Here is a 16,468-nt window from a genome sequence, read left to right on the forward strand (position 1 = left end):
AAGATGCAAAGTATTTTGATAGCATACAAAATCTTTACTCGTAAAGATTAAAGCCACTTTGAAAGGCTATTAAAATATAAAAGATTTCTTGTTTTTCTAAATACATCCACTCCATTCAAAGGAAGGGCTTGTTTCTGAAGTGATCACCTGGATATGGTGTCGTTATTGTGGTTTATACCATAGAATTAAATGTGCACATCTAAGATTGGGATAGCTTTCTGAAATATAATCTTCTACAACCATAGGCAAGGTAATACTAGACTGTGGGGTTATTTAAGGAAATGCAGGTTTGACCAGAAAATAACAGACAGTTTAAGCAAACCCACAAATGAGAAAAGAAAGTTCCCACGCTGAAAAATGGAAAACCATATCTACCATATCTACAGCTGCAAACATGTTCCAATCCCAAATGTCTTCAGAACTAGTTTATCTGTTATTCAAATTTTTTATCTTTTCTTGCAGCAGAAGAAAAATCTGAAGAGCCTGACCTTTATGAAAGAGATTTTAGTTATTTTCTTCTGCTGCAAGAGGGGTCACTTGATAGCATATGCACTCTACGACATGTGAAAAGAAGCCTGGAGGGAGAGTGACCCTATGTACTATACATCCCGCACAATGAACCGAGGTCAGTAGTGGAACACTGGCAACAGCAGTTGTGCTGGGATGGGACAGAAAGACATGGAAGCATTCTTTGCAGTTGATGATAAGTTTGAGGGGGGAGGCAGGAGGCAGGGATCCAAAAGGATGCAATAAAATGTTATGGGCACATCAAGGCAAGTGTGCATGTACAGAGGCATGCATTCGCTGCAGCACAAATAGCAGTGGCATATTTGTGCTGCTGCTTTGTGGTCCAGGGCATGCCCCTGCACATGTGCTCTGACATGCACCAAATTGTCTTGGGTGGGGTAGGAGAGGCTGGGGCCAGCACCAGTGCCACCAGTGCTGGCCCCAGCAGCCTTACCTGGAGTCCTGGGGGCTTCCAATCCAGCAGCATGGAGCCTGGCATGCAGCCAGAGCATGGCTCTGGGTGCCCAGGCTCCATTTCTGGTGGCGTGCCCTGCTACTACATGCATCACAACAATGTGTTTTTTTTTGCAGCAGTTTTTTTTTTTTTTTTACACCAGGAGAGGCCAGTGTCAAATCTGCAGCATGGCGAATAGTTGCATGTGCACTATGTGTGGTTTGTGGTGCCTCAAACAGCTTTGAGGCACTGCAAACTGCATGTGTGCACTCATCTGGATGCACCCCATGAGTCCTTTTTGTGGAAAGATGTCCTAAAAGGTAATGATGGGAAACTACACTTCTACCACCAGGCTCCTCACATATAGAAAGCTCCATAAAATTCTATTCTCCCATTGTTTTTATTCAATGTACAATCACTTAAACAACTGGCAAAGCAACACAGGCTCAACATCCAGAATAGGCAGATGACACCAAACTCTTTCTATTCCTCAGAACACTGTCACCCAGGGAGGCATTGTCTGGCTGAAATCACTTTATGGGAGATGACATTACATCCTGGGAAGTACAACCTGGTCCCCTCTGTCAACTCCCATCTGGACTACAGCAGTGCAATACATCTAGACATGAAAGCAACAGCCTCAGAAAAATTATAACTAATATGAAAAGCAGCTCCTTGTCTCTTCAATGTAGGCTATCACAAGCACATCTGGCCTCTCCTCTACTGACTACATTAGTTCTGCATAAAATATCATACCAACCTGAAGGTCTTGGGCTTTACCTTCAAGGTACTTGTTAATTCAAATAACTTCCTTGGTCCAAGGAAGAGGGGTTGGTCCAAGGCAGGGATGAACTTCCAGAGGATCTAAAAATGACCACATACCTTACCAACTTCCATTCAAAGCCCAAGGCACACTCCTGAGATCTAGTCTTTGCTAGTAAGAAAAACAACAGACACAATTTGATTTTTAAATTCAAACTGAAAACAATCTATCTGCATGCAGTTTTCCTCTGTGGAAAGGATGAGAGAACAGAAAAGAAAAACATATTGCCAAAGCTAATTATGTTGCTAGGGTAGTGGAATGCCCTCAGACACCAGGCCATGGGCACAGTCCAGAACAGTGGTTCTCAACCACTTTGTCCAGCAGGCCAGATAGGCAGTGCTCAGTTCATCCACAAGCTGGATTCAGCTGGTGGACTCATCTGGCCACATGGAAGGGGTGAAGGAAGGGGGCTTGGTTTGGCCCCAGTCTGGCCATGTAGGGGAAGGAGGGAGGGGGCATGACCCAGCCCCAATCCTGCTCTGCAGGGGAGAGGGCGTGACTCAGCCCCATGGCGGGGAAGACCATGGCCTGCCCCTGAACCAGCTGTGCAGGGAGAAGGGGCATAGCTATGGCCTCAATCCAGCCACGCAGAGGGAAGGAGATGTGGCCAGGCCCCAATCCTTTGTATGGAGCTTTCTAACACTTTGGGAGCCCAATGGACTGGATTCCATGGCTCTGTGGGCTACATTTGGCCTGCAGACTGAAGGCTGAGCACCTCCAGTCTACAACCGGAACAGAATAAATCATCTTTACAGATATCATTCCTCATCCTCCACTTACTAAGGCCCTTTCTATAATTATAGTTAAATGAACAGACCTAATTACAGCAACTGTTTTGAGTGCAAGCTGGTGAACAGTATGTCAGAGTTGGACAGTTATGTCTTTATGACCAGGCCAATGTCTGGGACTTTCCAGGTGTTTAACATGATTACAGGTAGATTGCTACAGTGGTTCAAACATTCTGCACTTTTAACTGCTACAACTTGATCTGCTTTTCTAATGTACATACACATTCCTGCTGTTGGGAAGTGACTGAAGTGCAGCACTGATGGACTAATTCAAAAAGTGCCCTGTATAGATCTTATTAAAATTGGGTTTTGATTTTTGTAAAATGTTTTTTTAACCAATTATTTTTCTATCTTAAAATATCAAGAATGTTGTGTTCAACATTGCTATGTTTTATGGGAGGATTTCTGAGATGTCCATTTACTGTGAGCTATCACACCTTAACTGGAAGGTCCAGGACCTGCATTTTTAACACGGACTATGCCAAACTGTTCGTTAGTCTCTGATGTCAAAATAGCAATCCTCAAACCCTAGAGCTTTAAACAGCTCATCTAAATTCTCTTTGTCCCTAAGTTTCTCAGCTTTCATCCTCAGTATCCTATGATATGACCACTTGTTCCTCAGTCATTACACTCTTCCAGGATGCACGAGGCTGGCATACAGTGAAACTAAGAGGCTTAAACATTGTGCTTCCTGCTGTCTGTTGTTTTTGCAGAACCACAAGAACACCTGTCTGATGGATGGCCACCTTTTCTCTCCATGCTACAGACAAAAAATGAAATGGGCTGAAAGTTTCCCCAGCTTTCCTCTTCTAGGGAGCCCTATAATCCCTGCACTTTGCATTCGAGTGTGAATCTCAACAGTTTCTATCCTTCCATCAGTAGAAATCTTGACAAGGAGAAGAAGGGAAAGAACTGAAGGATGTCTGAAAGGGCTCTTGAAAGAAACAAGCTGAAGATGTGTTTAGTAATCAGGCTGACCAGTACTACTTGCTAGTCAGTTTCTCAATCCCTTCAGGAGCATTCCTCCTGCGTAACAGCTAGCTTTGGGGTCTCTTGGATGAGCGAGGACACAAGACATTCTCAGATCTCTTTGGGCTACCAGATGTCTGGAAGAGGGGTCACAGCTACTTTTCCAAGCTCGTACCCTCTACCTATCAACTTAGTCTAACTCCATCTACACAGCTAGTAGTGCCCTTACTACTGTATTTATGTCTGCTGTCATCTATGTGCCCTCTATACAGTTAGATAAAAACTCTTTTCCATGAAGCATAAAAGAGAGGAAACAGAAAAAAACCCAAGCTAGTTTTAAATTAAAGAACCAATAGACCAAGTGTGTTTGATAAACGAATGCTTCCCTTTGTTCATTTTTAGAAAAAAACGAGATCAGTGAAGAAAGATGTTAATTAGGCATCCAGATTTATGAGAGGGCCTAAGTACCCAAGACTGGATTAGTGACCTCAATGTTGATTGTCAAATAAGAGCTGTCCTACATATGCCATTTGCATGTACTTCAAGAGATTCCCATCACTTGAAATCTGGTGATTTTTTTAAAGGAAGAATTTAGAATCTGAAATCACTCATATACCTACTCCCAGATTCCACTGTCAAGTGTTGTTATTTGGTAATTAGTTTCCTGTCTTTCTAAACTGGGTGTCTTCTGTTACTGTGTGAAAAACAACAAGAATAAATGACTTGAGTGAAGACTTAATGTAACATTAATGCTATACAAAGGGCAATCATATGCATAAAACAGGTAAACTGGCAAGATTAGTTTCTTACGTGTTTGATGTTCCTCATACAATTAGTCTCACTGAAGTCTACTTGAGAAATGAAATTACTTCCTCTTGATTATTTCTTAGCTGTAGTAATTTTAAGTGCTCTTGTCAATAACAGATCAATAAATTTAACAGGACAGTGCGTTTAAGTTTAGTTTAACCTACTATGCTGAAATGGACAGCTCCTGAAGTAAACTCATATCAAACGTGTGTTAGCATTGTGGCTTTATTTTAACAGAATAAGACACTTCCCAGCCTCTTGCCCTCACTTACATGTTTGAAACTGGCTACAAGTTACCTGCAGGTGACATAGGTTGCATCTAGGCTGATAAAAATATGACCCATAATTCACCACCTGATAGCAAAAGTAAAAATTAGCATTACAGGATTTAGGCAAGCCAGGAGTTTTCACCAACACGTTGCCTAATCTGGCTGAGACAGCTCAAGAGAACGTGTATATGTGTGGATGCGATGCAGGGTGAGAAGACAAAAGTAGTAAAAATGCTTTACTACATGTCACACTATAGCTTTTACTGTTGTTTCCAGAGCCCATGTTTGCCAAAAGACAAGGGATAAGCATAGAATAGGAGCATGCTTAGACAGCAGAGACTCTATGAACTTGGTATCTCTTTCATTTGCAAGCATTTATTGTACTCTGAACTTCAAACTCTAGAGAGCCATCCTGGTGCAGCATTACAGTATACATTTTACAAAGGTATTTTAACAGTGTTTTTGGGAACTTCTGACACTGTGATTCTGTAACACTCAGCATTACTGTTAGGAGAAAGAACCTTTGGCTAATTTTCAAAGGCAAGGCACTGGACAGAGAAATTAAGTTAAGAGCCTTAACTTCCATGCTTGTGGCTTCCTACCGAACCTGAACAGAAATTACTGGAGATTGTGGATGACCAAAAACTGTTATGATAAATTCTTGTTCTACACTGGGGCTGTCCAACTCTAAGCTAGGTGGTAGCAGGGGTGGCATGCCCCACAGACAGCAGAACCTCAGAGCGTATGGGCTGCAGTCTATGGAGACAGCCCCCCTGGGGACCTCCCTGCCATTCAGCTAGTCAGCTCCACTCCTAGCCATGTGTGCAGCACAGACCCCTCCCTGGTTCCTCTCTCACCATGTTGTTTTGCCCTCAAGAGCAGGGCAAGCAGCAGAAGCTAAAAGAGAGAAGAGGAGCCCAGAGCCCCCCTATCTATAGCAGCCAGAGCAATGGAGGGGAGTGGCAGCCAGATGGGAGCCTCAGGGATGTATGCTAACCCCTTGTGGGCTGTGTGCAGTCAGTGGGCCACCAGTTGGACAAGCCCTCTCTTACACCTTAACTGGCTGTTTCATGTAGATCAAAGGTTTCAGGTATGTCAAGTAAGGGTTTATTGCAACCTTTATCTTGGTAACCACTACTGCTCCCTCTTCCCTAGGTAACTGACCTGTTCCTGAAAATCATTCTCAAGAATAAAGCTCCCTACATCAGTGTTATATGCTGTTCACTTAGCACAGATAGGGAAAAGATCATATTTACTACTGTTACAGAAATGGCAACAACTTACATTTCTGAGCACAAACCAAATGCATTTTCTGGCAATCTGGGGGCCTGAGTGGAGAGAACACACACAAATTTGTAGCAGCTGCGGTAATATTCAGATGAGGGAAAATACTGCTGTTCTATTTTTTTAATACAATTTTGATTAATAGATAAAATATCAACCAATTGGTGTAGCTGTCCATTTCTGCACTAGTGACCACTCATGTTATAAAGCTTAGGTATATTATGCCTCAGATAAAACACAGAATCTTGAGAGTGGCAGTGTGGTTGAATGCCAAGATCACTGTACCTATTTCACTACTTGTCTTTACAGGGAGGCTTGCTTAAATCTATTTATTAGCCTTTACAACTGCAGGAGGAAGCTACAAGAAAAACTTAACATAGTTTATATCTTCACATTTAAAAAAGGTTATGCTACACAAACAGGAAATCACTCACATAGGCAATTTAATGTTGCCCAGAATTATATTACTTACCATTTGGGGTCCAACATTCACATTTATTGGTCCTAAGGTTTTTGGCAATATCTTGGTTGGTGAGTTGGTACTGGAAACTGGTAATGCAATTATTGAAATACTACCTGAAGAGAGAGAAATTTTAAGTTATTCCTTTATAAAGTAAACTGTAAATAACACTGGTGAATCTTCATTGTAATGTTTGGCTTTGAACCATTCAAATGTCTTGTTTTATATTTTTTTTAAACATACTTTCAAATGAGCTCAAGTTGGGCCTTTTTAAGAGATGCTGTTAAAACTATCAGGTCTCAAAACTTTACATAATTTAAAACTTGCATTAAATTCTGCATCCTCTTGATTCTGTTAGAAAAAAAAAGAGGAACCCACAGGCTGGTACACTAAAAAAAGCTAAACTCAATAGGGTAGCCTGAAAAAAAACCAACCAACACAACGATACTTCCACAAGACATGTATACATACAATATAGACATGGCCACTGTCTCAGCACTTTTCATTACACTTTTCATCATCCCAAAACATTCCATCGGTATTAACTGATACAGCTGTATACTATCTTTGTGAGGAAGGTACTCTCTTCATTTCACATAGGAGAAAAATGAAGCATGAAGACAGCACCATTTGCTCAAGCCCTTGAAGCAAGCCCACACAAGAGTCAGGAACAGAGCTCTAGTAATTTATCTAATCATACCTATAGTCACATCCTAATACTTAGATGTTGGTAGCATTTACTCCAATTAGCCTGTCTACTTAGTTTTCATGGACTTTGAGAATCTTGCTTACATTGCCTCCAACAAAATACATACAAAAAGAAATGAGAGCAACACAGCACAGGGGTGAGAAGTCCCTTAGAGGAAGATTTGGGCTGTAAATATGTAACGTCTCCCTTATGCTCCATTGTATTTGCATTTGATCCCCAAGATCAGCTAGGAGCAATCTCCTCCTTGATGCATCAGTGCAGCAAGCTTTCCTGGCAAAAATATATAGGCCTTTCTCAATAGTGGCTCCTTGGTTTTGGAACTCCCTCTCCACTGAGGCCTGCTGACGTCCAGGCCAAGACATCTTCTGGAAACAATGTAAGACCTTCCTATTCTGGCAAACATTTAGCAATGTTTAGCAAAGCTAGGCTAAGATACTGTTTAATAAGCTTTTGTTTCAATCCTATTCCATTTACTTTGGTTTCATTTATGTCTCCTACTGTAAGCCACCCTGAGCCTCTGTTTGGAAGGAGAGCATATAAATCTAATAAACAAAGGAGTACCTACTGCAAGCTCTTATTAGGTTCTAAAATATAGCTGGTGTGTCACATTTTCAATTATAAGGACTTGTCAATATCCTAAGTAAATACATCTTGTGAGATGCAACCATTAGATCATCTATATCTATAATCCCTTACCAGAAAAATACTTAGGAACGAAAGAAAATCTCTGGGAATAACTTCAGAATGTGTCAGATGGAAACATGAATCCACTGACCTTTCATATGTTTCCTCTAACTTTCCTCTTTTTACTAACTGCTGAAGCTGTGTTTCAGTAAGCATATGTTCCTTCACTGTCCAGCTTCTCTTTGCATTTGATCCTGAAGTGAGGTCAGTTCTTCATTTAGGAAAGAAATCTTTTGCCATGAAATGACTGGAGAGTCATAAATTCAACAATACAATTTCATGGTAGAATCAAGCAGAAGCAGCAGGACTGAGACAAATGGAATCATATTTAAGAACAGTAATACTTTCAGGAAATAGCATGAAAATATATATATATATATATATATATATATATATATATATATATATATATAAAACTCATCCTCACAAGGGAATGAATGCAAAAATTACCAAATGCTTTGTACATATACCATTTTAATTCTTTTCTCAGAAGACAGGCCAGGATGAATACTCAGCAAAAAAAAGAAAGGTGTCTACTAGAGCTTTGGTAAAGTTTTTGCCTCTTCCCTAGAATACCTGGCTCTGCATAGAGCTTGAGATACTCCCCAGGAATACTATCAGTTTGGAACCCTGCAACCACAAACTTCTGAGACTGAAATGTTGCTGAATCTTGGAATGAGCTAAAAATACGTTAAAAAAAAAAGGCTATTTTTTGGAAAGCTTATGGTGGGCTAGCATTGACACTGAAGCACCATTCTACCTGCATAAGTTTATCGCTCACTGTTGAAAAGTTTTCAAAGAGAGACACATCACTATATACCTCAAAACGTTGTCAGTCGAATACCAAACTGGTGACAGGAAATACAGCAGGTGCTCTAGTTGTGGAGGTTTACATTCCAATGCATACTCATTGGCATCAGAGATCACATGGATATTTAAACATCAAAACCCACACACATTCTGTCATTCCTCTGTTATAACTGGCTAAGCAGTAGAGGAAGAGTTACTACTCAATAAACAGGAAGAGTTACTATTCAGTGCTGACACAGACCTTACTACATCATTGTGGCAGGTTCCTTTACATGCCCACAGAGGGGCCAGGAAAAGTGAATCACCCCAGAATTTCAAAACATGTTATCCTCCATCTAGTTTCTTCCCCTTCTACATTCTACCATTCAGTGACTTTATGTGCCCTATTTCAGTTATTATTTCTATGTCAGGAATCAGCAACCCATGGCCTGCAGGCTGGATACAGCCTCCAAAGGGGTCCAATCAGACCCATGAACGACTGATCTGTCACTGGGGAGATCAATGGCATGGAGCTGCCCCATGCCACCCATCCCCTCCACAATGCTCCTCATCACTGCGGAGCCTGCTGTTCACCATGTGTGCACTTACTCTCACTGCAGAGGGGTTAGGGATCAGTGATAAGGGTAATTACAAGCAGCTGCTCACTCTAGGGGGCTGAGTCACAAAGGGCAGCTCACACCGACAAAGGCTGCTGACTCCTATTTAAGAAAACAAATTTTGAAGTTTCGCTTGTAACCTCCAATCTTACAGTCTCTCTTCAGTTTTGCATTACTGAATGGCTCATCTTAAACATCTTGTTTTGGGTACAATATCATCTTAAACTAAAGCATGATCTGGAACATATTTCCTTCTCTCAATTCTGTTTTCTCCATTAGTTGACAATGCCATCAACTTCTCCATTTCCCCAGTGCATAAATGTGATAACCTCTCTTCCTTTACCAACATATAGCCAAGTTAATGTCAAAACCTTCTTCCTTACACCTTCACTAGTAGTCCACCTCCATCCCTCCACATTTCGAAGACATATCTATGCCAAGCTCAGTCCCATTCATCCTCGCACAGGTTATAGAAAATGTTACTTCTGGAAAAAATCTGCTTCCGTACTGGTCCAATTTATCCTCTTCCCCACATTCCTTCATTGATTTCCGTTCCCTTTCCATATCACGTTCAAACTTCCTGTCTTCCACCACAAGGCCAAGTCCTCCTCTGCCAAGGTGGCTGTTTTCACTTCCTTCATACTTACTTGCCCAAGTCCTTCTCAAGCTTCTCTTTCAAATACTTCCTTTACTCACTTGCCATTACTCATTCTTCTATGCCATCCTGAGGTGCCCTCACACAAAGCATAGCTTTTCCACAAAAACTTTCAATAATGCACTCTTACTAGAAACAGAAAGGGAAAAACATATTCATAAAGTTGAATTTATCTATTCCCACCTGGAGTTGACATTTTAAAATTAAGTTATATATAGGTGTATTTTCACCGACATTGGGCGCATCTACATGAGACACTATAGCGACATAGTGTCAGTGGGCACAAACTGTGATACCGATGCTACTGCACAGTAGCAATGGCTCGATGTCTAGTTCCTAAAGCAAGTACCAAATGGTTGCGCAGTAACAACTGCGCAGTTGGGCTCATGTGCAGACGCACCCAGTATCCAGCTAGGCTTGTTCACAAACATACTATACTAGCAGCTAGTCTTAAACTGACCAGCACTTGAACTTCATGTTCCATTAAAATATTCAAGCTGTTTGTGGCTGCTATGACAGTCATGAGAATAAATGCACTCGGATCAAATCTTACTTCAATACTAAGTATTTGGACACTGGTGAAAAGTCTGTTGAACATGTATGGCTGAAGACCTGCATCCTTGTTAATATATCATGGAATTAATTAACCTTAACCTTATTCTAAAAGGCACTGCATTATCTATAGATACCATTTTTTTTATCATCATTAAGCCTGGATCAACCTGTGGAAATGCCAGTAATATGTAACTGAGTTTCAGAAGTACATTTTAATAAAAGCCTAAGAAACAAAGTAAGAAACCTCACTTTTATCCACCGCATTTTAGATCTAATTTATTTTATCAAAAAGTAAGTCCAGACATCTGCAGTCCATATCAGCTGGCTTTAGATTTGCAAAACTGTACTGCTTCTGCCACAAACAACACTCGTACTCACACTGGTTCTATAATTTACTGGTCTAGTGAATGGAAGATGAACTCAATCAAGTATCATGAATTTTATTTTCTATTTACATGTATTTTTATATACAGGATGATATGTAAACCTAGAAGCCTACCTCAAAGAAAAAGAAACATGACCAAACTAAGATTCTCACATGAATATTAACTCTCATTAATTGACTTGAGCATCCATACAATATTACAAAAGTAGGTAGTTTGTAAGTCAGAAGCCAACCATACAACACTTACGTCCTAAGTCACCTATCTACCTAAGCCAACTTCTGCACATGTAAGCTTTTTCTCACAAAATATGACAATGATCACTTGAGTTTCAAATTTAATTTATATTTTTTTTTGGGTGTATATGAATTGCAGTCAGCAGTGTAGCTTAGAGATACTCATGTTGGCTGGAAACAAGCCAGCAGGGGTACTGGAAGAAGTCTAGCCTTGATAGCATCAAGGTGCATGTAGGCTAATTTACTCTGCCAAGGAGTACTATGGTACTAAGGTGGGACTGTGTCCAGGACCTGAGGTACAGTAGTATGTTTCAAGCTAGTGTGGGTACCTCTACAGAGAAATGGAGCTCAACCTTTTCTGGCCAGCAAGCCAGATGGGTAATGCCCAGTCGGTCCATCTGTGGGCCAGATGTGGCTGATGGGGGCCTGATCCAGCAACCAGGGCAGATGCAAGGGGTCCCCAGTCATGGGGAGGGGGAGCATGGCCCAGCTCCAACTCAGCCAGAGGAGGAAGGGGTATCAGGGCTCTGATCCAGCCTCCAGGGTGTGTGGCTGCCCTGATCCAGCTTTGCGCAGAGGGGGAGTGGCTTGGCCTCAACCCAGCCCTGCAGGGCTTGGAGTTTGGGAATTTGGCAGCCAGGGAAGGTGGCAGTATTAATTGACACTGCACTCCTGCCACCAAATTTTCAGACCTGTGGGGAGCCCTGTAGGCTGGATACTGTGGTTCCACAGGCCACATTTGGCCTGTGGGCTGGAGACTTAGCACCCCTACTACAGAGGATAGCCACCCCTACTGTGTCTTATATTCTAACACAGGCTTGTCCAACATCAGTGAGCCGGGTCCTGCCGCAGCTGCCCTGAGGGCTGCATGAAGCAGGGCTGCCCCAGCCACGCCTGATTGGAGAACCTGGGGACGGGATCTGCCCCTTGCCCCCAGAACGTGGCCAGGGGAGCTGCAGCATGGCCTGCGCCTTGCCCACATGCGTGGTGGATAGAGGCACCAGGTAAGTTCCCGTGAGGAGCTGGGGGGTGCCTCGGGGCTGGGCTGGGCGGACGCAGGCATGGGGTAAGTTCCTGTGTGGAGCTGGGGGCGCCTCAGGGCCGGGTTGGGGCTGTGTGTGTGTGCATGCATGCAGGCATGTGCATGTGTGTGTGCTTCCCAGCACATCCCAATAGCTGCTTTGGCTCTGTCTGCTGCAACACACACGTGCACATTTCCAGACCCATTTAATTGTCACTTCCTGCAACTTCATTGGTGTCAAAGGTCACGTGACATCACTTCCTGATGTGATGTCACTTCCTGTGAGGTCTTTGAATATGGCTCGCTGGCCCACTGGGTGATAAAAAGTTCGTGATCCGGCCCCACATTCAAAAAGGTTGGACACCCCTGTTCTAACACAATCTAGATGACTCCATGAAGTCACAATTATTTATTAGACACCTTTATTGTGTTTGATGTTATATAAATGTTGATGGTATGACCCTTGTTCAAAGAGCTCATAGTCCTAAACTAGACAAAGACAATATATATAGTTCAGACATGATAAGTATTTAAGTGTCTTTTTAGTGGAGCTTCATTGTTACAGCTTTGCACATTTTCTTTGTTGTTTTTGTTTTACCTCCTCTGAGTACCTCCACATATCCCCCTTGGATGGTAAACTTACAGCCCCAAGAAACAATCTTAAAAGGAGTGTTATTTTTTCTTGTCCCTCTTGCACAATCATTTTTCCTTTTTTGCTTCAAGATACAAAATACAAACTTAAACATTTTAATGCAACAGAGAAGGGATCCTACTAGAATTTTTATCTTGGAAATATCAGTCTTTGGCTTCCTGGTTTTTAAGCAATGGTATGGCAAGGACTCTTTCACACTACACCAAAGGGGAGAAAGTTCTGAATTTATCACTAGAGGAGCATTATTTCTAAATATCTGTCAAAAGCTTGAGTTAAAGAAATGCCAAAGCATTTTAAACAACCTAACTAAAAAATCTCTCTCCACTTTTACTCTTCTTGAGTATAACAGCCCAGGTGTTCACCCGACTTTGCCCAAACATTTGAACCCCTCCCAAAGAGGAGGAAACAGAAACACCTCTTTCTTCCCATTTAAATAAGATAATTTGCCAGATAGCTGCTAGAATTTGCATTTGTTTGGGTAAGCACCTCAAATGAGTATTATGTTTACTTCTTCAAACAGTGAAGCCCAAAGTCAATCTCCTTTCTTAAGCAAGTAAATTCTATAGTGCCCAGTGACAGTTCTACTTCCTGCACTCACAGACCTTCCCCTGCTGGTCAACCATTTCAGTGGTCCAGTGGAACAGAACTGCTAGAAGAGATCACAGTCACAAAAGAGATCATCCTAAAACAGCAGGGACCTGGAGAGCTTTTAAAATCAGGACACCAATCTTGAATGAAATTGTATTGAACTGGAAGCCAGCAAAGAAAGCAGAGTAATGGGTTGCTAAACAGACTGTCTGTGGTATTTTATACCAGTTTGCAGTTTTTAAGTAGACGTGGCTTCTTTTGTCAATACGAGTTGCAATAATCACACCTACAGACTACTAGTTCTTCAGCAAAATAGGCGTATTAAGACTGAAAGTGTTCCATATTAAATAAACAATAAAATAAGCTTTGTAGGCTTTATTTCTATATGTTAAAGAATCAAAAGAGGAAATAAACACTTTTTTTTTGCAGGTCTCCTCTAAATAGGAACAGGAGGACTGTAATAAATTGTCTGTGCTCAGTGTAATAGGTATATATATTCTCTTGGAGAAGAAGATAATTACGAACAGTCAGCATGGATTCAGCAAGGGCAAGGCATGTCTGACCAATCTAATTGCCTTCTCTAATAAGATGACTAGGTCTGTGGATGCGGGAAGAGCAGTGGACGTGATACACCTTGACTTTAGCAAGGCTTTTGATACCGTCTCCCACAAAGATCTCATAAACAACCTAAGGAACTACAGGTTTAATGAATGGGCTGCAAGTTGGACAGAAACTGGCTGGATCATTGGACTCAGAGGGTAGTAGCCAGGGGCTCACTGTCTAGTTGGCAGCCAGTATGAGTACCCCAAGGGTCGGTACTGGGGCCAGTTTTGTCCAACATCTTGTTCATCAACCTAGAAGATGGGATGAAGTGCACCCTCAGTGAGTCTGAAGATAACATCACGCTTGGGGGAGTATTAGATACACTGGAGGGTACGGCTAGGATTCAGAGTGACCTAGACAAATTGGAGGATTGGACCAAAAGAAATCACATGAGGTTCAACAAAGACAAGTGCAAAGTCCTGCACTTAGGATGGAAAAATCCCATGCACCAGCACAGGCTGGGGCTGACTGGCTGTGCAGCAGCTCTGAAGAAAAGGATCTGGCTGTTACAGTGGACAATAAGCTTAATATGAGCCAAGTGTGCTCATGTTGCAAAGAAGGCTAACAGCATACTGGGCTGCATTAGTAGGAGCGCTGAAAGCAGACTGAGGGAAGTGATTCTTCCCCTCTATTTGGCACTGATGAAGCCACATCTGGAGTAATGTGTCCAGTTTTGGGTCCTCCATTACAGAAAGGATATGAACAAGTTGGAGACAATCCAGCAGAAGGCAACAAAAATAGATAGGGGGTGGGGAACACAACTTACGAGAAGAGGCTGAGGGAACTGAGCTTATTTCATCTGGAGAAGAAAAGACTGAGGTGGGATTTAACCTCAGCCATCAACTACCTGAAGGGGGGTTCAAAAAAGGATGGAGCTAGACTGTTCCCAGTGGTGGCAGATGACAGAACAAGAAGCAATGGTTTCAAGTTGCAGCAAGGGAAGTTTAGGCTCTAACAAGGAGTGCAGTAAAAAAGCACTGGAACAGGTAACACGGGGAGTTTGTGAAATCTCCATATTTTATTTAGGGGTTCTTGAGACCTGGCTAGACAAAGCCTTGGCTGGCATGATCTAGTTGGGGATGGTCCTGCTTTGTGCACAGGGTTAGACTAGATGACCTTATGAGGTCCCTTCCAACCCTAATTTTCTATGATTCTATAATTCTGTAACTATCAGAAGTCAAACAGGGAGTACATATCTAATTACTGAGTGCCTGTACAACCTTTACACTTGAGAAAGTGTTATACAGATGACATATCTTACTGGTGTCCCTCATATCCTGGTCAGTAGGCAACCATTGATCCTTCTGAATCACCAGGACTTTCTATGTGTACTGGGGAAAAGCAAAAGACAAAAAGATTGCAAATTCACATTTTAGAGAATACATGCCAGCAATTATGCAAGCACATGCAAAGTGTTACTATTAGTCACAGTAATCCCATCACATGGATGAAAAAGGTAAGTATATGTGGATCCAATTGCAAAGATTCATGTAATAGTAAGACCTAGCTTTTATATGCAGACAAGATTCCTTGGGTGAATCTGATATCTATCTTTTATATAGCACTTTTCATCAGCAGCTTTTAAATTATTTTACAAAGGGGAAAAATATAGTTACCTCTATTTTAAATATGAAAAAAGAGGCACTGAGTGGTGAAAAACTTCCCCATCACTGTATCTATAACCATTCTGTATGCAAAACAATGCATAAGATGAGTATTCTTGGTCACTGGTACAAATTCAAAATAAGAATTTGTCAGTGGATATATACATAAAAATACTACTGTTCTCTTGAAAGAGGGGCATAACAGAAAGATTTTTTTTCTGTCAGTATCTATCACCATTATAATTAGGCATCATACAGAATCACTAGTTCTATTATTTAATATTTTGAAAAATACAAATAACATTTAAAAAGTAAGGCCCTATTAATCTATGCAAGAAATTGAGGAAAAAGCTACACTTCCTAGAGTGTAGTTATAGAGATAGCCTGATATTTCATTTTTATGCTACTTAGCTTCAAGGTTTACTCCTATAATCATTAAATAATTTTAAACTTACTCTACTATAACACAAATTTAACCAGTTCTCCTCCATGGAAATCTTTAGTAAAAGGCAAAAGATTTATGCAATCTGAAGAGAAACCAGAGTCAATCATTCCACACTTAGTTTATAAAAACTGCTTAGTTTATATATTGCATCCCATTTAAACTTAGCAAATAACATCTTTTATAAGGTACACCTAGAGATCTTCCATCTATTTTTCTGTATAAAATCTGCCAGGTCTTAAGTTTTGTTAAAATTTAAACTAGAAACGTAAATCTGTGAGACTAGAATTTGTCACTGCTTGTCTGAAGCAAACCATGGGGGAAGCATACATCACCCAGCTGGGGTTGCAACACTGAATACATGTCAACAAGAAAGAAAGCCTTTGCATTTAGCAGGGAAAATGCATTTAATTTAAGAATATGTTGGCAACTTGGTATCAGATTTAAATCCCAGAAACAAATATCCAAAGAATAATTATAATTTAGGAAACTTCTGGCCACTGGATTTCATCTTAGATCAACAATTAAGTTACTTAAATGGTAAAATTATAGGCTGCAGCGAACCTTAA

The 16,468-nt window shown here is 41.2% G+C and overlaps 1 protein-coding gene and 1 pseudogene across 9 annotated transcripts in view; both read right to left on the bottom strand.

Moving 5' to 3' along the window:
* TFDP2 (transcription factor Dp-2) overlaps positions 1–16,468 on the bottom strand; it is a 135,955-nt gene that overhangs the window by 58,751 nt on the left and 60,736 nt on the right. For 8 of the 9 annotated variants that reach the window (XM_059730984.1, XM_059730983.1, XM_059730982.1 and 5 more), the window contains one exon: positions 6,374–6,477. In XM_059730984.1, the coding sequence (XP_059586967.1) occupies positions 6,374–6,477 (104 nt within the window). Of the gene's footprint in view, positions 1–5,901; positions 5,946–6,373; positions 6,478–16,468 lie in introns of those variants that run through there. The other variant, XM_059730989.1, reaches the window with a different exon arrangement.
* LOC132251993 (U5 spliceosomal RNA) lies at positions 15,895–16,004 on the bottom strand (annotated as a pseudogene).

The sequence above is a fragment of the Alligator mississippiensis genome, chromosome 7 (assembly GCF_030867095.1).
Source record: "Alligator mississippiensis isolate rAllMis1 chromosome 7, rAllMis1, whole genome shotgun sequence".
NCBI classification, from domain to species: domain Eukaryota; kingdom Metazoa; phylum Chordata; order Crocodylia; family Alligatoridae; genus Alligator; species Alligator mississippiensis.